This window comes from Aplysia californica, unplaced genomic scaffold, assembly GCF_000002075.1.
Source record: "Aplysia californica isolate F4 #8 unplaced genomic scaffold, AplCal3.0 scaffold00090, whole genome shotgun sequence".
Taxonomy (NCBI): Eukaryota; Metazoa; Mollusca; class Gastropoda; order Aplysiida; family Aplysiidae; genus Aplysia; species Aplysia californica.
Genome location: NW_004797360.1, coordinates 430,611 through 452,661, shown reverse-complemented (window position 1 = coordinate 452,661; position 22,051 = coordinate 430,611). Strand labels below are relative to the sequence as shown.

Below are 22,051 nucleotides of genomic sequence, written 5' to 3'. Positions count from 1 at the left end.
TACGAGGCATGTCTCGCGATCCGTGCGTGATTTGTAGAGCGAAAAAAAATTCCAAAGTTGGTCACGCAGGGCTTGTGAGACCCGTCGCGAGCGTCGCGGCTGGGGTAATGCAACTGTTGCGTGAACCGTCTGAAGAGAGTTAAACAAAAACTTTTTAAAAAGGAAAAAAAGAGAGAGAGCGAGAGAGATTAACCGGAAGAAATAACTTCGTACTTGTTTTCTTTAATATGAAGCTCAATATCATCTGCTAGGTCAGAACAGTATTCCTCTATGTCTTTCGAGTCGTTCATCACCATCTGATGCCTGGTGGTTCTGTTGTAAATAATTATCTTGTAGTCGTCAGGACGGTCTTTACCGGCAGGGTAATGTTCCTTCAGCAACCTCTGTTTCTCCTAGAGACAAAAATTTTAAGATCTGTTTGAAAGACAGCACAATTCATGTTCATTTTGACGTACAATGTGCTACTTAACTACCTATCACATTTCAGATCAAGTAAATTCGCAATGAACACTTTTCCTTGTGCAAGTAAATTTCACTACCCTAAAATTATGAAGTTCTGTCTGCACAGAACCCAGTTTTGAGAAAATCTGAGTTTCACAACAAAGTCAAGCTTTTTCGAATGCAATTCTTGGAAGGCAATTTCCTGAAAATGACTTCAAATAATCTTAGGATTTTAATAGAACAGATAGAACATTTGGTTTCTGACCTCATGGTCTTAGTAACTCAAAACGGCCAAAAATGTCAAAGTCAAATAAAGCTTTGTAACTATAAAGAAGCAATTTGTTAACTTTCAGGTTATAATGTGAATGCTAGAGTACACCATTGAAGGGTGGCACCTGGGGGAGTATCTGTGACATTCCTCTCAGACTCAATGTAATAATAATAATAATAATATATAACATTTATAGAGCGCATTTCCAAAAAAAGTAGCTCAATGCGCTTTACATTGGAATACCCATTTTTCAAAAACCTTTCTTACTACTTCCTTTCTTCTCACGCAATATACATTAATGCACACACACACACACACATACACACACACACACACACACACACACACACACACACACACACACACACACACAGAGACTATTTTCATCCAGACATAGGAAAAGAACAAATATAATGAAAGCTAACGTTAAAAGCTTATGAAGGATAGGCCTGTAGGAACAGAAAATGTTTAAGATGTCTTTTGAAGCTATCAAGTGTTCTTATTTGTCTTAGTTTCATGGGTAATCTGTTCCACATAAATGGACCAAGATATGAGAAAGATCTCTCTCCATATGATTTGTATGATTTTACAGGTGTCACAAGTAGGGTGTTATCGTTCGATGATCTTAGGTTTCTCCCTGGTTTATATATACTGATAAGTTCTTGCAGATAAAAAGGAGCAGTTTTATTTACACATTTGAAACACATGACGCAGATTTTAAATATTATTCGTTCTTTTACAGGGAGCCAATGCAGTTCTTTTAATAATGGAGTGACATGGTCTCGTTTTTTAGATCTTGTTATCAGTCTAGCGGCATTGTTTTGAATTACTTGTAAACGATTCAAATATTTGTTGTTCAGACCTGCCAGGAGTGAGTTACAATAGTCTAATCTAGATAGGATAAGAGATGTTACCAGTGTTTTTGTGGTCTCTTCGCTTAAGTACTTTCGAACTAGGCCTATCCTTCTCAGCTGAAAATAAAGGGATTTGGACAGAGATCCTACAAACGAGCCCATTGATAAGTGGTGGTCAATATATACACCGAGATTCCTGACAACTTCTTTACTAGATGTCATATGCCCATATAAATCAAAGTTGACACTTTCCAGATCTTTATTTAATCGTGGATTTTTTATAAGAATGATGTCTGTCTTTTCTTCGTTTAGTTTCAATTTGTTTACTGTCATCCACTTTTTGATTTCATAAAAACATTGTTTAGTGATGGAAATCATGTTTGGTAGATCTTGAATGGTGCCATTAACATACATTTGGGAATCATCGGCATAAAAATGATAATTCAATCCATGATTTTGTAAAATGCTTGCTAAGGGCTGTGTATATAGTGTAAAGAGCACTGGTCCAAGAACGGACCCCTGTGGAACTCCATAATCGAGCCTGACCTGCTTTGAAAAGCTATTTTTAATTTGCACTGACTGAACTCTTTCTAGTAAATATGACTTAAACCATGTACAGTTTATCAGTTTGTAATCTCTCAATCCTTTTCATTGTTTGTCTGTATGGACCAGGTTCACATATTGCATTTTTCAGTTTCAGTATGCCACTTTTAATTCTTCTTGATCTAATTCTTGTTTCGTTTGAGAAATGCTTGTCCTCTACAGATGTATTGGTCATCATCAGACACTGATGGACGATTATCATTATCTTTTAACACTACAGTATAACACGGATAGGTCGAACACAGTAGACTCGAAATCGCACATCCATCAAACTGTATCTGCGGTCCCTGGTTTTTTTTTGTTCCCTGTCTTTGTAAGATATCTCTCGAGCTACGGATCCCTCGAACTTCCGAAGCTGGTCCCGACTTCGAGCTATCCATGTCATACTGCATAATTATTTTCAGGGCCCAACTAAAAGTTTGTTGAAAGTGTGAGAAAGAGCAGTGCAAACAACAGACTCACTCTCCCGCCTAGGTACAACGTATCTAATGGCAAAATTAATGTCCAGAGTAGAACATCGTATAATTACGTGGTGAACTGTGACACTCGGGTCTGAGCGCAGCTGGATGTCGTCCTTGAACTTTAAGTCAGGGAGGACGAGCTTACAGCCATGGGAATACACTTCACCTTCTGAAATCAAATAAAAACAGCAAACTCATCTCCACAGAAATCACAGGAAAATTTATCTTGAAGTTTAAAACAGTGGGAACTGCCCCTCATTTCTATAATAAGAATATTAATTATGTGTACACATATCTGTGTAGTCCCTCTGCCTTGTATGAAATAAGGCCTTGACAACATGGGTATAAACTATTACATTTATAGTCAGTGAAAGGAAAAAGACGTGCTTTATTATACAGCTTAGCTGACTTTTTACAAACACAACAATTCTGTAATGTGTAGAGTGTGTATATATATTCATCTTGCCTCAACTTACCATAGGCACCTGCCATGTCTTTCTTAGAGTTGTAAATTCTGAAAGTAAATTTGATAGTAAAGTTTTAGCATAAAAGAAAACACAAACATAGTAAACAATCCTTAAACCCTTTGCCAAACTGCCCAGTAAAATTACTTTCGAGCATACTTGGCACCCACAGCTCTGCATTCTCAAATATTCTGCTATGAGCTCTCGAATTAACATCACACCTTGATAATTCCTAATACTGAAACAATGTCCATATAAATTTTCCTTAATTGAACACTCATTTAAATATATATATATATATATATATATATATATACAAGTCATAGAAAAAAATATTGCTTTGAGTACCTGTTGCAGATTATATCCAGAATTCAGTTGAAAATTTAAAGTTGAATGGTGTCATGTGAAATGAGATTTCTTGATTATTAACTCATTACTTACAGGTAAGTGTTTTACGACGCTAGCAAATGCATAAGGTCGTATGAGCGCGCAGGACACATTAAACATTTTCATTTGTTAGAAAATTTTTGATTTTGCCCGGGTGGCGGCCAAAGCCTACTCTTATCGATCTTGGACCAAGGGATCTTTAACAAGCGCAACTTACACACGGGACCTCCGAAATTTTCCGCCCTTATCCAAGAAGGCTAGGTGTAGATTTTACCTATCATAGGATCAGGGACCTATTGAATAAGAGGTGAATACCTTAACCTCTAGACCACGGGAGCCCATAATTATTAGCTTAAACATAAGTCTCCATGGTACGATTTGAAAACAGTTGTTACGGTTTTAGATTTATTTAAAAAAACCTTCTCTTTCAAAAGTCAGACACGCCAACTTCATGAACAGTTGACTATTTATTTAACACACACATAGAAATACAAAATCTGTTAATGTGCAAAGAATAAGTGGGCTGCAAACTCAAAGTCAAAGTTCTCTGAAATGTCATGTTTTCAATGCCAGGAGCATGTCATGCTCAAATTTGCCCAAAACATTAAGAAAAATGAATCAAGTCTCCAGAATCTTTTTTCTTTCCTTCAAATTTCAGACGTTCAGGGTAAAATTTTATGGGATTTTTAAAAATGAATTTATTTTGATGTACTTTGCGTTCAGAAAATGAAACTTGATTTGAAATATCAAGCAGCTTTATAGCTCTACAACCTTGCTGCTCATTTCCAATGTTTGATCCAAACATTTTCAGTGGAGAATAAAGATGTCTGTAAAATTCAAAATTGGAAAAGATTTGACAAGAAATAAAGTTTACCTGAAACCGAAGTGAACCACAAGTGATGGAGACCATAAGTCTTTCATAAAAGCCTTTTTTTTTCATCATAACTTTCTTTATGCACCCTTACTAACAAGAATTCCGAACAGTCATATTCAGTACCCCAAAAAGTGCACTAAGTATTCTCCCATAATTTGAAACGGATTTGAGAGTCAGAAACAGATCTACTACGACCGCAAGATAAAGTACTGAATAAAGGAGCACATATTGAACCCCCCCCCCCCCCCCTGAAAAAAAAACAACAAAATAATAAAACAAAACAAAACAACATGTTTCCTACATATTCCTGTGTGGCGACCAACAGCAAAAGAAAAAAAAAATGCAGGATTCCTCTTAATAAAATCCTTGTGTGTTGATTACGTAATGTACAGTTTAATTTTTTTCCCCCCACAGTAACTTCAATAAATTGCATAAAGAAAACTATAAAAAATAAATGTTCAAAGAATTCACAAAAACAGACGTTTATACAATGAGCAATCCTAGTTAGTGTTGTCCTCACTTTCCTCAGTTCCTGATTTAGTTAAGAAAAAACTGCTCAAAACTATGGCACCAGGATATGTATAGATTTGTATACATACCTCAGCAACAATCGTCTAAAGCGAAGACAAAGCGGATCAAAGAATGAGAATGGTTAATGTTTGCCAGTGAACCCTCAGCATGAGCAGTCTAATGAAGTCCTGCATGACGATAATTCATTAGGACATACAGTAAAATTTCAGTATCACATACTTGCTTCAGACCCAAGATTCTGAACATCTTTTAGCTGAGGTACATGTGTTGAATTAGCCAATATACAGAGTAAAAATACTTAACTGGGAATGAAGAGTTCAGAAAATAAACATAACACCTCATAATACATTTAAAGCTGTGTGTGATGTTATATATAAGTTATATGGAGGTTTAACTGTTAATTACCATAATTACCCCTCAATCTAATTTACGTCATGTCACAGACTAAAAATCGTCACTTTTGTACTTAAAAAACTCTTTTCAGTCATTTTAATTAGTTCTAGCAAATTGTGATACGGTTGGTAAATTAAATATATATATTAAATAAAGTTTATAATTTTGAAGATATTAGCAGACCTGATTTATGTGTCAAGACTGTAGACCCCTATTTCTTAAATTTCTAAAACTCAGAGTCAGAGTATGGCAAGTGTGTGTGCATATGTGTTTGTAAGTGTGTGTGCGTGTGTGTGTGTGTGTGAGTGTGTGTGTGTGTATGTGTGTGTGTGTGTGGTGCGTGTCGTGTTTCTTGTGTGTGTATATGAGTGAATGCATGTCTGTGTATGTATGTATATTAGTGAGTGTGTGTATGTATGTTTATTGTTAGTGTATGTGTGTGTGTATGTTTGTGTGTCAAGTGTGTGTGTATGTGTGTGTGTGTGTATGTGTGTGTGTGTGTACATGTGTGTGTTCATGTTAGTGTGAGTGTAGGTGTTGTGATGGTGTGTGTCTTAAAATACAAATAAAAAATGGAGGGGGACAGAACTCACAGAGAAACATTGAACTTGAATACATCGAGATACAGCTGAATACCATAACGAAAATCTCGATGAAAAGGAAACCTGTCATAACGGAAACTCCCCGCCCCCCCTTGATAACTCCCTTTATAAATACATTTTTAAAACGAAAACCTGCTCAACTTGGAAACGAAAAAGAAATTCCTTCCCCATCAAAGTTTTTTACCTGTCCGAGATATAATAAAAATGCTTTGTCCACTCAGCCCAAATCATTTAAAGCAAAAATCCCCCTAGTTTGGTTACATCGGGTCTAACAGGCTAACTTTACACTCTATATGCCGCCAGGAACTTAGAGGAAAGGTGGAGAGAGGGTGTCACTTGGGAGTAGATGTTACCTCATCCGTGTGAGTGTGTGAGCCCTGAGCCGCGTATATGGTCACCCGAGTACAACTACCCTGTATCCCACAAAAACAAAATTTTACAGGAGAAGGAAGAAATTATGTCAATTCATCTTACAATTTTTTGTCAAAAATTAAAGTCGGAATGTTGCACTGGCAATGTTTATTATGCTACATGTCTAAAAATTTAAGGGGGCTCTTGTGGCGAAGAGGTTAAGGTGTTCGTCTCTCATTCAAAGGTCCCGGGTTTGAATCCAGGTAGCGACGAACAAATTTTGTTCTCTAAAATTGTCTACTTTCACCTCCTTTCCTGCTCTCCAGCAAGCAATGTTCTGTCGTCTGCTTTCGGCTCCTTTCTGTCCCCTCCCTTTGACCTCCTTTGCCCCCTCCTCTGGGCTCCTGACTCTTTCAGCAGTCTTTCTACTGCTACACCTTGGCACCTTCTAAAGGTCTAGATCTAGCGGGTAACGTTTTTGGTCAATTTTCGATGAAATTATTGATTTTCTGGAACGTAGCTTTTTAACACCTTTGATCATTGCTGAATCAAATTTTCTGGTCCATTTGGTAAAAAAAATTGATAAAATAGGTGAAAATACGTCTCAAGTGACCTCATCCCCCTTGCAAAAGGACTGCTTGGTCACATTTCCTCTCTTTTTTAGTTACATTTTGTGCCTACTTGGTTCACTAAACTTCTACAAATGAGCTTATTTGTTACTGTATGTAAATGAGATTTTATATGTGATAAGAAATAATAGTTGTGGTTGGTTTATTTTGGGCGAAAGTAATCGCGTACCCATTTGACATTGAAGAAGAGAGCAACGGTAGGCAAAGGTGTGAGCCACGTACTGTCGATCACCTCATGAACGTGAGTGGCAGTCGAGGGGCAAGAGCATTGTCATTCGTCAGTGCAAGTTGGTCAGCATATGGAGCTAGATAGGGACAGTAGAGTAAGCTGTCGCTCGATATGTGAATTTGTGAATTTGTGACTTCTCGATGCACATCCTGCAGTTGGTGATTTCTACAAGAGGTGGGTGTTTATATTTAAACTACAATAGAGCATATGGTACTGGAACCTCTAGAAGGAACAAACCCTCAAATTACACAGTGACATTTTAAATGCGTTTTTCTCAAAACTTTATTTTTGAAAGACCCTTCATCACTAAAATCTTAAAGTCTGATCAAGTTACTATTAATCAAGATTATAATGTACTTAAACTTTCCAAGTATGTGCAGATTTGGTAGTTACAGGTACCTGGTTAGTTATAGTTGAGAATAAATACAGTCGAACCTACCTTAACGGAAACCTGTATAAAACGGAAACCTATCTTAATGGAATCTCCCCGCTCCCCCCTTGATATTTTCCTGTTCAATTACCTGTATAAAACGGAAACCTGTCCAACGCGGAAACGGAAAGAAAAATCTGCTCCCTTCCGAGGGTTTCACCGTTCTAAGATGGAAAACGCTTTGATCGCTCAGGCCTGATTTGAAACAAAATTCGCGAGTTTGGTTCCATCGGCTCTAAACTTAACGCCATGGCCATACCGCTAGGCAAGGAAGGGGAGTAGGGTTGCAATTTGGGGGTAGATGTTACCCCATCATGTGAGCCTTAAGCGATACAGATGGTCAGGAAGGTGTGGGTGTGAAATCTAACGACTGCCCGTGAGAGTGCTTGAGTAGCGAGCCACTACGGAAACTTTCCTGGGTAGCCAGAAGCCAGAGGTGTGAAATTAGTTTGACCAATGCCAGACGCCCTGATTGTACAGCCAGCCGAGAAAAGAGTTCCTCAAATCGTTGTTACATGATGGCAGTGAGGGGTGGCATTGGTTGACAGTGTTTGTTACTCCGGTGGGTGGGGCTAAGGGTGGAAGCAAAGGAGATGTTCAAACATTTCTGTTTTTAATAGGTCAAACAGTGGTCTTAGGAAAGGCAAGCACTGGTGGTAATTGGCTAAGTAAGACTGACACATGTCATTATCATTATCAGACAGGATAGCAATTGAGAAGTGTGAAGTTTTGACCACTGCTTGCCAATCGGACAAGCAACCCCTGATCCCATCGGCTGGGCCTTTGAACCCCCCTCCCCCCTTTCCAATCCCCCCTTAATTCCCCTGTCTAAAATGGAAAATGTCTAAGACAAAATTTCTGTCTGGCTCCCTTGCGATTCCGTCTTACACAGGTTTAACTGTAGGCCAACTTAACATTTCAGAAATTTGCATTTGAAATTCATTTTGCATTAAAAATTGGTAGAAAAAAAAAGACCGCTGCCCTGATCATACAGCTAGCCAAGAAAAATGGGTATGATCTATTTATATAGAATCACTCCCATTTCGCATTACATCCACTACTGGAAGTCAGCTCCTTTAATAACCACTTAGCGCTGTCGGATGACTAATAAGGTCAGTTTTTTTTTTTAGTTAAAGCTTATCTTCAGGCTTTTTTTTGTGTGTTTATGCATGCTTTTGTAGTATCTAGCGGGTTATCAAGGAGTCTGCCCCTGACGAGCGAGTACATTTATAATAGCTGTGTAGTAGGGGGGGTAGCCCCCCCCCCCCTCCCCATATGTTGTCTCAGTTTTGTGTGTTGTGTCCTTAGTCTGAAGATAATCACTTGTTCTTGGCGGGACAGCTCATGGTAGCTATCTGGTGTCTGAGGTGCTTTAAATAGTGTATTTATAATAGTTTTTATTTCTGTGTAGTTAACGCAGTTGTCTGGTTGCTCTTTCTGTGCTCCTAGTTTGGCCATCCTGTCTGCCTGCTCATTTCCTAAGACACCACAGTGTGATGGAATCAACTGCAGCATGATCCTCAGACCTGGGATGTCCTCATTTACTTTTCGTAGCCTTGGTAGTTTGCCGGAAGTGATTGCCTGCAGTACTGACATGGCATCTGTTAGGAATACTTCTTGGTTTTGGGGGTCTACCACATTCTTGATGATGTTTGCTGCATGTATCAGAGCCTCCATCTCTGCCCCGTAGTTTGTACAATGTCGGCCTGTTGGGACTGCCTCTGCTTGTCGTCGTCCATTTGAGAACTGTACGTACGAGGGCTGTCCCACGGAAAACCGGAAAAGGTCCGTAAAAGCAAAAATCTTTGTCCTATTATAATAAAACTGTAACACATCATACCTCAACATGTGCTTTATTTCTCAATGTAATCACCATCCCACTGGACACATTTTTCCCATCGCTGGATCTGGGAGAAGATACCCTCCGTGAAGAATCTTTCGTCAAGGAATTTCAACCAATCGTTCACGGCTTCCATGAGGTCTTCGTCGTCGGTGAATCGCTGTCCAGAAATATGGCGTTTCATTGGTTCAAAAAGGTGATAATCTGACAGGGCCAAGTCAGGACTGTGAGGGGGGTGTAGTAGAACTTCCTAGCCAAACCTTTGGAACCAGTCTTTCGTGACGTTTGCGGTGTGTGGCGTTGTGTTGCCATGCTGCAAAATGACCCCGCTGGTCTTTTTCGGCCCCAACCCATCAAGCAGAGACCTTTCAATAGTGCAGCTCATCAAACTCTATCCTATAGACAGTCGACTTTGAAATGTTCAGCGACTCGCAAATTTCGCGAATTTTTAGGCGCTTGTCTGTTTTAATAAGTTCGTTAACGCGACTCTTGTTGTCCTCAGTCTTGGCAGAAAAACAAGATCCTGGATAAACTTTGTCATTGATATCGGAGTGCCCGGCTTTGAACTTACTACATCACTCATATACCTGTGACTTTGCCATTACTTTCTCCCCATAAACTGACTTTATTTCAGAGTGTATTTCTAGAGGTTTGAGACCTTTTGCGGTCAGAAACCGAATGACAGACCTCACTTCTACCCTTGACCAATTTTCAAAGGGGGTAGCCATCTTTTGAGAACTGCTGTGTTCGTTTGGTTTGTGTGATGCTCATGGTGCTCAATCGGGAAATTTCTAAATGATTGTTTACAGAATTGGAAAAAATTGAATAGTTTTCAAATTACAGCCAAATTCCGGTTTTCCGTGGGACAGCCCTCGTACACTCCGGCTCCTCCTCTTTTCACAGCATCAGTGGCAGATCCGTCTGTATAGATCCTTATCCATGCTTCTCGTGGATATCTTTGTTCAAGCATGGACAGGGAGAGGGACTTCTTGCTCAGGTCGCTGTGGTCATCTTTTGTGGTGAACATAGGAATGGACGTGTGTATAGATATGTTTGTGTTTTTCTTTTCCCATGATGGTGCCTCTGGGATACGGTTCAGCATGTTAACTGTGGCTGGTAGATGGCCCTGTGAGGATCTTGGGATTTTTCTGCTTTCTTTGATGAAGTTGGATCTTTTAAGTCTTGTGGTGCTTGATCTTGCTGTTCTTGTGAGCAGTATATGATCCTCCATAGCTGTGGCCTTGGAGTACTGTATGAGGGCCTTGCATTTGAATCTCGTCTGCGAGGCCACTATAGATGTTGTTTGTTCCATCTTTTCTATAGGCGTTGACCTCATTGCTCCAGTGATTATTCGAAGAGCCTGCTTTTGCACTTTTTCCAAAGTGTATTTGTGAGTCTGTGCTGCAGTCATCCATGCACTGGATCCGTACTCGAGATGGGGCCTGTTTGCGCCTAGATAGACCTGTCTAAGTGTTTTCTCATTAGTTTCCCACTGAGTCCCTGCTAGTTTTCTCATGAAGTTAAGTTTCTTCCTGGCTTTATTTTCTGCATTTTGAATATATGTGTTGTTTCCATGAGAGACGCTTGTCAAAGATTATTCCAAGATACTTCTGTTGATTCTCAAACTTTAGGGGGGTTTTGTCTAATGTGAGGTGTTTTGGCTCAGCTTGGCAGAGAGTGAAGAGTGTAGCAGAAGGCTTTCCTTTGTTTACGGTTACACACCAGGTTTTTGTCCATGTAGTGAGTTTGTCCAGTGATAGTTGCATGCGATATGTGGCAGTAGTGACGAATTCCTTAGAGCACCAAAGAACCAGGTCATCTGCATACAATGTGGCAGTTCTTTCATTAGATCATTGAAGAAGAGGATAAAGAGCAAAGGTGACAAGACTCCACCTTGGGATACTATTTGTCTCTCCTTGGTCATCATCATTGCCTTTCTCACCCTGCACCAGGGTATAGGCCACGGACAAACACCCCCCACTTGTCTCTATCCTGGGCTAGCCTCTTGATGTTATTCCATGTCCTCCCACTTTTCTGTACATCGATTTCTGTGATTCTTCTCCAAGTTCCACGAGGTCTTCCCCTTGATCTCTTGCCCTGTGGGTTCCAATCCAAAACTTTCTTTGTTATGCAGCTGCCTGACTTGCTGAGAGTATGTCCAATCCATCGCCACCGCCTTCTTCCTACCTCATCTCTGACTGGGATCTGTCTTGTTTTCCTTAACACTTCCACATTGGTGACCCTGTCTGTCCATCTGATCCTCAGTAACTTTCTTAGACACCTGTTCAAGAAAACCTGGATCCTCTCTTTACAAGTCTGCGATGCGTTCCATGCCTCACATCCATACAACAGGACCGACTTCACGTTTGAATTGAAAATCCTCAGCTTTGTTCGAAGTGAGATCTCTCTGGTCTTCCAAATCCTATCCAAAGATATGAAAGCAGCCTGTGCTTTTCCAATGCGGGACTTTATTTCAGCACCAGTTCCTCCCTCTCTGTCAATTATCTCTCCTTGTTCTGTGAGTCTAATTTTTTTTTTTTTTTATTTTACGCTCAGGAGAAGGAAAAAAAAAACCCTTCCGGGACAGGGATTTGATGCCACGCTTGGAATCACAGAACATTAGAGAACGTAGACAGCTTACTTTCTCTTGGCCTAACATTAGAGAACGTAGACAGCTTACTTTCTCTTGGCCTAACATTAGAGAACGTAGACAGCTTACTTTCTCTTGGCCTAACATTAGAGAACGTAGACACTACATCTACCCTCTGCTAATTAAAACACAAATTAAAACACCGAAGCCTAGCCTAGATCTAGATCAGGCAACGTCATGTGTGATGGCAAAATATAAAGTGCACGCAGAGATAATATCTTTAGGTATTGTATGACGACACTGCGGACAGGAAATATAATATTAGTGCTTACCGAGTTGCATCGTCTTTAATTGTTATTGTTATCAAAGCGTCTTTTGACTTACTAGCTCAAACTCACACTCAAATGATTATGATTATGAGAGACGAGCTAGACTACTTTTGTGCAGACAATGTCAGAAACAATTGTTCGATTTAGACCTAGATCTACCCAATATTGATTGGAATAAGAAAACGTCATAAAAAAGGGGTCAAATCCTAGAATCTAGAAGGTTTATCAAGAAACTGAGAAAGCTTCCACAATTCAGACAGAACTACAATTATTATGTAGAAACGATGGTAAGTACCAAAAACCGTGTATACACGGTCTTTGCTAATACTGGCGTTCCAAATAGTTGGGAGCTATGATCTATGTCAGAATGCGCATTAATAGCACGGGAGCTATTCAGAACATGCTGTTGCAAATAGCGCCTGCCAACAATTAATTAATGTTCAATTATAATGGTTTCTGTTTTTTAAAGGCTAAAATGTAGTCCTATGACTATGTAGATCTAAAACATGAGAGAGATGCAAGCACTCATGGTGGCAATGGAAGGCCAAGGGGCCTAGTTTTAGGCCTAAAAAAAGTAACACTGACGAACGCCATCAGAAAGAGAAGTTAAGATAGCACTTGAATGACTTGATTGATGAGGGGTGTGAAGTTTGATAACTACAGTCAAACCTGTGTAAGACGGCCACCCATTGTCAAGGAGAAAAGTGGCCGTATAAGACAGGTGGCCATCTTAGGCAGGACTGATCAAGATAAAGAAAACAAACCATTCCCATCTGAGGCCCCAATCGAAAGTAGCCCCATTATGTTGTCTTTGTTGGTGTTGTTGTTGTTGGTTTGTATTTCGTTTGTAATTTTTATTTTGTCGCTGATTTTGCACAAGGGTGACAATAAAACTAAATGTATCAGAAAAGGAAGACTGAGTGCCATGTTAAAACAAACACATGGGTCGCCACCACTCGGAGAACGAGTGGGGCTTCTGTAACAAGTTCATGTTGACGTCCTTTGTTACTTTGTTACAGACTGGGTAAACAGTGACCACTCATCTCACGTACGATTTGTGTATGAGTTGTGGGTGGGGCTTATGGGTTATGAGGGATCACACGCTTACCTCACCAGCAGCTGAAAATTGGTAGCTATTGGTCAACAGTGGGAGGGGCCTACGCAACATGATCGGTTGGAGGGACTACCTAACAACAACGACAGGTGATTGAATTATGACAGCTCGCCCACAACGCCAGGGGCCAATGCACAATTTATGACAAAACGTAATGGAGTCACTAAGGTGACCGTCTTAGACAGTTGTTATTGCTTAGTATGATAGGGGTTGTGTGTTAAATTATGGTGGCCGCGGCCGCGTTGGACAGGTGCCCGTTTTACACAGTTAAATTATATAGAAAAAACGCAAGGGGGGGAATGGAAAGTGGCCGTTTGTACGGGTGGCCGTATTATAGAGGTGGCCGACAGGGCAGGTTCGACTGTACTTGCCAACCGGACAAACGACCCTTGATCCCACCCGCTGGGCTCTCACCTTTATTATCCCTAAATTCCCCTGTCCAAGATTGGAATATCATGTCAATGACCATTTTTTTTTTCTGGCTTTGGCTCCATTGCCAAAAGAGGCTGCGATTCCGTCTTTAGAGTGAGTAGATCTAGAATCTAGATCTAGATTTCTGATCTAATCTAGATCTAATCTCGATCAAGAAAATACCTTTAATTTGGGCTGGTGGCCTTGTACACTGTCCTCAGGCCAAGCGGTCTGGTTTTGTTTTCCCCTTTCGTTTCCACTTCCTCCCTTTCTACTCCCTAATATTCCTAATAATAGTCATGTCAGGAAAGTGCTTGGCTTGAAGAGTCAATATAAAAGCCTTCTGTACATTTCACAATTTTTTAAAATAAACTATAGTCTGGTTGAAAGAAGCAAGATATAAGGTAACAAGCAAATAAAGTACAAAAAATAGAAGCAGAAGACAAAAAGGAAAGGGAAAATGTACATCTTTCTCAAGTAAGTGAGCAATATACATAACCAAACTGGCATTTTCTGGTTTCGAGCGAAGATGGTTCGGGTTTTTCCCGGTCTTATTTTAGACAACAATTTCCTAAAATAGCTTAACCATAGACCCAAGACGGAATAAGACAAAACGGGACAACAGCCTCATTTTCGTTCCCACTGGCTCCCCTTGGTAACCAGCTAGCTGCGCGTTTAAAGCGTAAACAAACGACAGGAAGAAAGAACACATTGTTCAACTCGCTGAAATAGCTGTCTACTTTGAATTTCATAATGGCTGTTTTGCCTTGGTTTTTTCATATAAACTGTTTGGTATTTATTTTGACTGGTTTTTGTTCACATTTTGAATATAGTGAGTTGAGAAATTTAAGGTTTTTATTAACGGAAAGCGGTAGTGGGTTGAACATGTATGACAATGTCAGTGACATGATGATGTAGATCTAGGAGTTTACGAAACGTAGAAGTAGATTAGATCTTACAGTTCAAAAACGAACAGAACAGCCAGTGGTACTCTGCAATGAACTGTTGTCTAACAGAATATACAATAGATTGGATATTTTTTAAACTAAAGATACGGTCACTGCTATAGTCCAGCAGCCTAACTGTTGACTAGATCTATATCTAGATCTAGATTAACCATACAGCGAGCTGTTCCCCAATGTCAGAATCAATGATCATGAACTGAAGCTAGGAAACAATGGCACTCCTGTACAATAGCGGTCCAGTTTGCACTAAATCACCCAATGCCTAATTTAAGTGCCCCTGTAGTAATTTTTACGTGTTTCTTATTTAGATTTAGGCCTAGATTATAGATATCTAGAATCTAGATCTAGATCTAGATCTAGATCTAAACTGAATTAAAATTATAGATCTAATCAAGATCTAGATCCAGATAGATCTTAACTATCTAGATCTAGAAATAGATTATCTTGGCTATATAGATCTAGATAGAATCTAGAGCATCCAGATCATGCAACTTGATTCACTCCCACATGACAATAATGACCGTCATGTAAACATTAAAGCTGACCACAATTGTACAGGTCCTCTGAAAAAGAAGCCACTGAAACAAGCACAGAAGCTTAAGTAGACCTACATCTACTGTTGATACGATAGTATGAATCAAGTTGCATGATATAGATATAGAGTGTCTCCGCCATTTCACAGACGTATACCGCTTGTCAAGAGTCGCCCTTCGGTCATTCACAAACCACTTAGGAGCCTAGATCTAGATCTAGAATCTAGGTCTACTTTCCGAACTGCACACTCTCCGCTGGGTGCACAACAAAATCTAGACTATCTAGATCTAATCTAGATTCTAGATCTAGATCTAGATCTAGATAGGCTACGTTTATTCATTAAATACCTTCTCTCTCTCTCTCTCTCTCTCTCTCTCTCTCTCTCTCTCTCTCTCTCTCTCTCTGGGCTAAAATATATTAATTTTAGTAGGCATTGGCAAGACATACCGCCCGACATGATCAGTAGCCTTGCATTGTAACCAATGTAAACTATCGCCACTCCAGCGAGTTATACGCGCAGCAGCAAAAGTGGGAGGGGCGTGCGCTTGTCACATGACGTAAAGAAGAGCTGTCCCGTCTTGTCTTATTCCGTCTTGGCATAGACTTTAAATTAACCCGAACGTTCGGGAAAATAAAGCTGGGCACTATTTCTCCGAACGTTCGGGAAAATATAGCTAGGCACTATTTCTCCGAACGTTCGGGAAAATAAAGCTGGGCACTATTTCTCCGAACACTCTGAAATCACATCCTTTCCCCCAAATTTCGGATATTATATAGAGTATAGACCTACCAAAGATTGTTCGTATACAATATGGTTCAATCGGTCTAAAAAATGTCCGCAGTAAATATTTATATAAAAAAAAATACTACAGTTCCAAACAGTTTTTCGCTACAGATATGACGTGTATTGCCTTTGAAGGATGCTGCTCTTAAACTTAATGTGTTGTGTTCACTCGAGTGCTGTCTAGATCTAGATCTACGGAGGGTTATTGATAACGACACATAGAACTAGCTTCAGCGTTTGTCGCTGCCGCGACCAATCAATCGTGGCTCGATTTTTGGGCATTTTTTGGTCGGGGAATAAAAGTCAAATAAAAAATATTTTAAAAAAGAAAGAAACCGAACCTCTTTACTTTTGAAAGAAAATTCCCTTAGCTTCACTTAGTCTCTTTCTCACTTGTTGTCACCACGTTGATTTGTTGAATACGTACAGTTACTTTTATTTTTCCCTCTTTGACTCTTTGTGGTGTTTTATTTTGTTAGTGTGTAACTTTTTTTCTTGTTATTGTTCTGATGTGCTGTTTTTCCATCAATTTTTTTTTGTTGGGGGGGGGGGGGGGGGGGGGGGGACGTTGCATAGTGTAACGTCATTTAATTTGATGTTTCTAGTATCTACCTTCATTAGATTCTAAATATGTATATATAGATTTTAATGTTTTATGTTAGAGCGTACGTTCCACCAAAACCGATTAAATGTACTGACACTGGCAGGCCCCTTAATGTGTGTGATTCCATAATTTACAAGTAATATCCTGTACTTTAAAAAAAAAAAATTTACGCACTTTTATGGGTTCTTCTAGGTTGACACACACCCTTATCTGTTAATTTTTGTGGTTGTTTATGGGCTGTTCGACTAATTTTGATTTAATTCTGTTGTGAAATCTTTCTTTTTCACGTTTTTACACTCATCTAAAAATCTCTAGACTAGCTCTTGAAAATTGAAATAGATATAGACCCAAAAATTTGCTCCTGTGTGTGTGTGTGTGTGTGTCTATGCATGTGCGTGTGTGAGTGTGTCTGTGTGTGGTAGTAAGTGTGTAAGTGGAGAGTGAGGAGTGAGTGTGTGTGTGTTTTTCGGGCTTTATTTCAGCCTTTATTCAGTAACAGTTCAAAGTATACAAAAATAAAAAACAGGATACATTCACTCCAGTGCTCATGAGTCGTTCCTCTCTTTCAGTTTCACTCATTCATTCAATTCCCGTGTTCTCTCCCGCGGCTCATCCCCGTTCTCATGACTTTCACACCCCACCCCCTCCCTCCAGGCACACACAAAGAAAATCTCACTCATTCCCTTGCTCCCTGCGAACCATGGACAATAATATAGGTAAAACACTGCCTTAGCAACATTCCTTTCGTTCGTGAGCTGTGGACCAGGCCAGGGGGGTCGGTGTCGTCGTCTTGTAGTTGCTGTCGCCTGTGGATACACTCGTAAATTCTTCCTTTCACTTTCACCCGCTCTGTCACTCACACTGTCTCTCCATCCACAACTCAGCTCGTCATACGTTCAAAAGTTGCCCACTGATCATGTTTAGTTAGTGTGTGTATAAGTTTGTGTGTGTACATGTGCAGGATGGTGGTGGGTGCGTGGTGGGTGTTACTGAAGGTTGTATGTAGGCGGGCTTGCCATGTGGTGTTCCTTCCCAGACCAGAGTCAGAGGCAGAATGAAAGTTGGCGCCGAACTCTCGCAATAAATAGGCAAAAAATCACGAGACCGGAAGCCGGAAACCGTTCGGAGAAATAAAGAACGGCACTATTTCTCCGAACGTTTGGAGAAATAGTCACTTCGTATAGCCTTAAATTAATCCTTGATTAGAAACTATCATGGCCGTCGCTCTTTGTTCTATATATAAAAATTGGCTGCCCTGCTGCACCCAGAGGGCCAAAGCACCACTCTGGGTATAGGCCTATTTCAGACAAATTGCGCTCCATGATCAACTGGAATTTCGTCAATTGAATAATAGGCCCACATCAAGGATTTATGTAGATCTACATAATTATAGGTGCTTGGCCTACATAATATTTATATCTAGATTTCTCTAGCTATGAATAATAATAATAATGATAACGAGCGAAACCAACACAAACAGAATTAGTGTACATAACCACTTGCACCCCCCCCCCCTACCCCCACCCACCCTTCTTCGCCTGTGATAAAAGACGGGCATTAATTTAGATTAATTAAGGCGTGTCACGGGTCTACAAAACGCGATATTTGGGTCAAAAATTCGATTTTTAACTGTGTCCATTATGCTTTTGGGTACCTGAATATCTAAAGAACCGATATCGCTTGATGTTTCATTCTAAAATTTAAAAAAGACGAGAATTCACCGTTAATGGCGTTTTCCGGAGGGTACCCTTCTCAAACGTTGTCACGTTTTCTTCAAATTAGCACATAATTGGATCGTGACAACAACCATTATGTGTCTCGCCGTGTCACCCTAACATGTTTAGTATCGTTGTGCTCCCAAGCTGTTTTTTCTTCCACGATCAAGACGATCAAGATTTATGTATTTCTGGCAGTGGAGATACGCAAGATACAGGGCTTCTATTTTTAGTGATTTTTATTTGGGTTATTTGAACAAAAAGAAATCACGTTGCTAAAAATAATATTATATAACGTTAACTCTCATTTACAAACACATTACTTTGAGGATTTCACCGAAAACGTTGATTAAAGGCACAAAAATATAAATTTACAGTTTCCATGGACTCTCCAGCTTTGGAATTTACCAAGCTTCGGCGACCATTTTCTTGCTAATTTTACCTCTTAAACCAGGTGACCCCCACCTCCTTCAATCCAACTTATCTCCACTTCTATTGTAGATAGATGGGTAATTTTTTCATTGAAAGGAAGACAAATATACAAGCTTTATTAAGATGATACCAATAACTCAATACGCCCCAAAACTGACGAGAGCCTGATTCTACCATGCTGCCTCACATATTTACATTTTGAAAGGTGTGTGTTTTTACGCTTCCATAAACACAACTTGGAGCAGTTAGAAGGCAAGCTCTCCATCCTGCCTGTCAGGGCCAACCTGGACTGATTAGGATACAACATCCCAGAAGAAAAACCGAGATACTCTATATAAAAAATTCTGTACTTGGGAATCAAACTCGAGTCTTCTGAGTGCCTCAGAAAAGCACACAACCATTTATGTATACGTATATGCATATCATGTAATATATTATACATACAACGTACATGAGTCTTTTTTTTTATGTCACATTTTAGATTCTCATTTTTTTCGAAAAATGAATTTTTCTGAAAAATTTTGAAATAATATTGATGAAATGAACCAACCATCTATAGACACAAATTTCTTAGCTTAATTCTGTCAAATTAGAGCGTAACATCAACTTTTGCTTTAAGCTTCCTAGGAAAATGTTCTCTCCTGTTACCAACAGAAATCATAGAGCTGTGTTACAGGAATAGGTTTTGGGGGGTTAACACAATATATGTTGGTGAAACTAGGTCTATTCATCCGGCTAATAATTTTTTAAAAACACTTTAGTTTTACAATCCACGCAAAATTATTTCGGATTAAAGTGTCAAATTTAAAAAATGAATGAAAATTTTAGAGCTTCAATTTGTGATTCTCACTCAAAGTTCAAACACATTGTGATCATATGAATTTCTATTCCTTTTAGCAGCTAACCCCACACTTACTTTATAGAAACAAAGTTCAAGATTCTTTTAATGAACGTAAAGAGTGGCGGTAACTGGGGGGAAAAGTGGGTAACAGGAGAGAAAGTGGGTCACAGAGGGGCACATAAAAGACTGTTGTCTGGTTTTAACAACAACAACAAAACTCATAAAGAGTAAAACTCTTATATTAGTGATATCATCTAAATGAATAACTGAAGAATGGATGGGAAAGTTAAAGGCATGTAACATATTCTGTCGAGATGTTATTATTTACTGGGTGTAGTTACCTGTGTAAAAAAAAAACCGAAGGCATCAAACAATAAGTGGGCGTCGAAACGAAATATATCGAGAGGATGTTTTGGACGCGTAATGAGAAAGGGGACAACAACTGCTAGTCTCAACGGTCTACGAGATGCGATTCGATGGCTTCAGAGCAAAAGGAAGGCTAATAAAAAGATTGATCGATAGAGTCAAAGACATCCTTCAAAGGCACAATATGCCGATCCGAAAAGCAACACACCTGGCCCATGTCCGAGAACTGAATCTCCTCCACACGTCCTCGCAGTACAGTGGAACTCGGAATCAACGAGGTCGTCGGGCCTGACCTAAAATCTCATTGAATCCGAGAGTTCGTTATAGCAAACATAAGGTTTTGTGCAATAATTACAGGCACTGAGTAAGTAATGTGTAAAGAGAAGTAACAAGTAGTGCCTGAAATGCCAGCATATTATGAGCTGTGTGAAAAAAAAAGACCGTTTCGTTCAAATGTACGCCTGTGTCATCTCGATTGTTTTTTAAAAAGTTGTGTTGCTGTGTACAGCCTAGCATACGTCGACTTTTGATTCCATAGACCAGACCAGCACACAATTCATTACGTAGATCTACAGCAAGACCAGCTGATCATTGTAATATTGATCAGTCGCCGGAGGTGGGGGGGGGGGGGGGGCGACTGTGACGCGTTTGTATCTGCGACGTTGAACTCCCGGACCGTTGGTGCCCCCCCCCCCCCCTTCCGACATGCACACACAGCGCCACACGTGTGCAGGCCGCCCATCCGACCCCATCGTTGAATCCGGGTTTGTTTGTTTTTTTTGATTTTAATGAAAAAAACAACCGAGGAATCTATCTCCTCTCGTTGAATCCTACCGAGTTCCACTGTATAAGAGATCAGATAAAGTAAGAGTAAAGTAAAGATACCAGTGTGTAGTGTAGACAGTTGATTTTTGCAAAGCCTCATCGTGTGTGCTTTGTATTTCCTCTTCCATTTTACTCAAACAATTTTGAGCGACGTAAGCATATTGTACTCCTGCTTCATTGGCTTGAAGGTTGCTCCATGTCTTTCCTTAAACTGATGGTCAATATTAGAATCGTATAACTTGTACTGTCGAAACGTTTTCTGGAATAAAGCCAACAATGGCATCAGCCTCCCAGTTTCTGTTCTCTTCTTAGTGATTCTTATTTTCTTCTGTTCGCCGTTCAGGATTTCTTTTTTCTTTCCCTACTACCCATTTCTGCCACGTTGCGGTGAGTCTCATGTCTTCAGAGTATGCAAGGATTGGATCCTTTTACGTTGCTTCATCCTTCCTCTTGCTTCATCAGATGTCGAGGGGGGGGGGGGTGTTACAATTTCCAATCAATGGCAGTGTAGGTGGCTTCTGCTGTTGAAATGTTATTCTTTCGGGGGACCTCTATCCTCTATAACGCTATCCAGCCTAGTTTTGCGTGGTCTGCACCTGCCCTTGTATCGGGACATAGAAAAGTTGTCAGCTTGTGAAGCTGGGTGAATTGGTGACACTCTCATCAGATGACCGAACCACTTCATTCTTTGACGTTCTTGTTCCATAACAGGTTTATTCCCTGTCAAATTTCGTTTATCAGTCTTTCGTCTTCCTGTTTTATATCGTAAGTCAGTGTTGGAAGGAACATGCTGTGAATAAGTCGTTGTCTTTTTACTTCAGTTTGGTAGGCGTTTATGGGTGAGTAGTGCTAACCATTTATAGGTTTCTGCTTTTGCTTTTGGGTCCTGATTTCAATCTTCCTATGTCCAATCTTCCGTCGAGTGTAAGCATGCTCCCAAGCTATTTAAATTCCTCGACTTGTTTAAGTTGTGTCTCGTCGAAGGTGATGTTTAGTGGTGGGACTGGGTTTCTATGATCACACGATCCGTGCATGCATGTTTTGGCCAAGCTTGAGCAGGAATAACCTTCAGATGAACACAATGCATAAGCGATGCGTCAGCTATCAACTCTGTGTTATCACAAATCTTGCACGCACAAGTGTTTTGATCTGATTATTTAATAGCTTCCGCCGCCAAAATC

General features: G+C 39.9%; 1 protein-coding gene across 2 annotated transcripts in view; it reads right to left on the bottom strand.

Moving 5' to 3' along the window:
• LOC101855007 overlaps positions 1-14,104 on the bottom strand; it is a 20,155-nt gene extending 6,051 nt beyond the window's left edge. Inside the window, exons 1-4 of one of the 2 annotated variants that reach the window (XM_005094838.3) lie at positions 13,988-14,104; positions 3,107-3,144; positions 2,699-2,799; positions 214-392 (exon numbers count right to left, since the gene is read on the bottom strand). In XM_005094838.3, coding sequence (XP_005094895.1) covers positions 214-392; positions 2,699-2,799; positions 3,107-3,122 — 296 coding nt within the window. In that variant the 5' untranslated portion in view covers positions 3,123-3,144; positions 13,988-14,104. Of the gene's footprint in view, positions 1-213; positions 393-2,698; positions 2,800-3,106; positions 3,145-13,807; positions 13,964-13,987 lie in introns of those variants that run through there. The other variant, XM_013080538.2, reaches the window with a different exon arrangement.
• Positions 14,105-22,051: the final 7,947 nt, after the last annotated feature.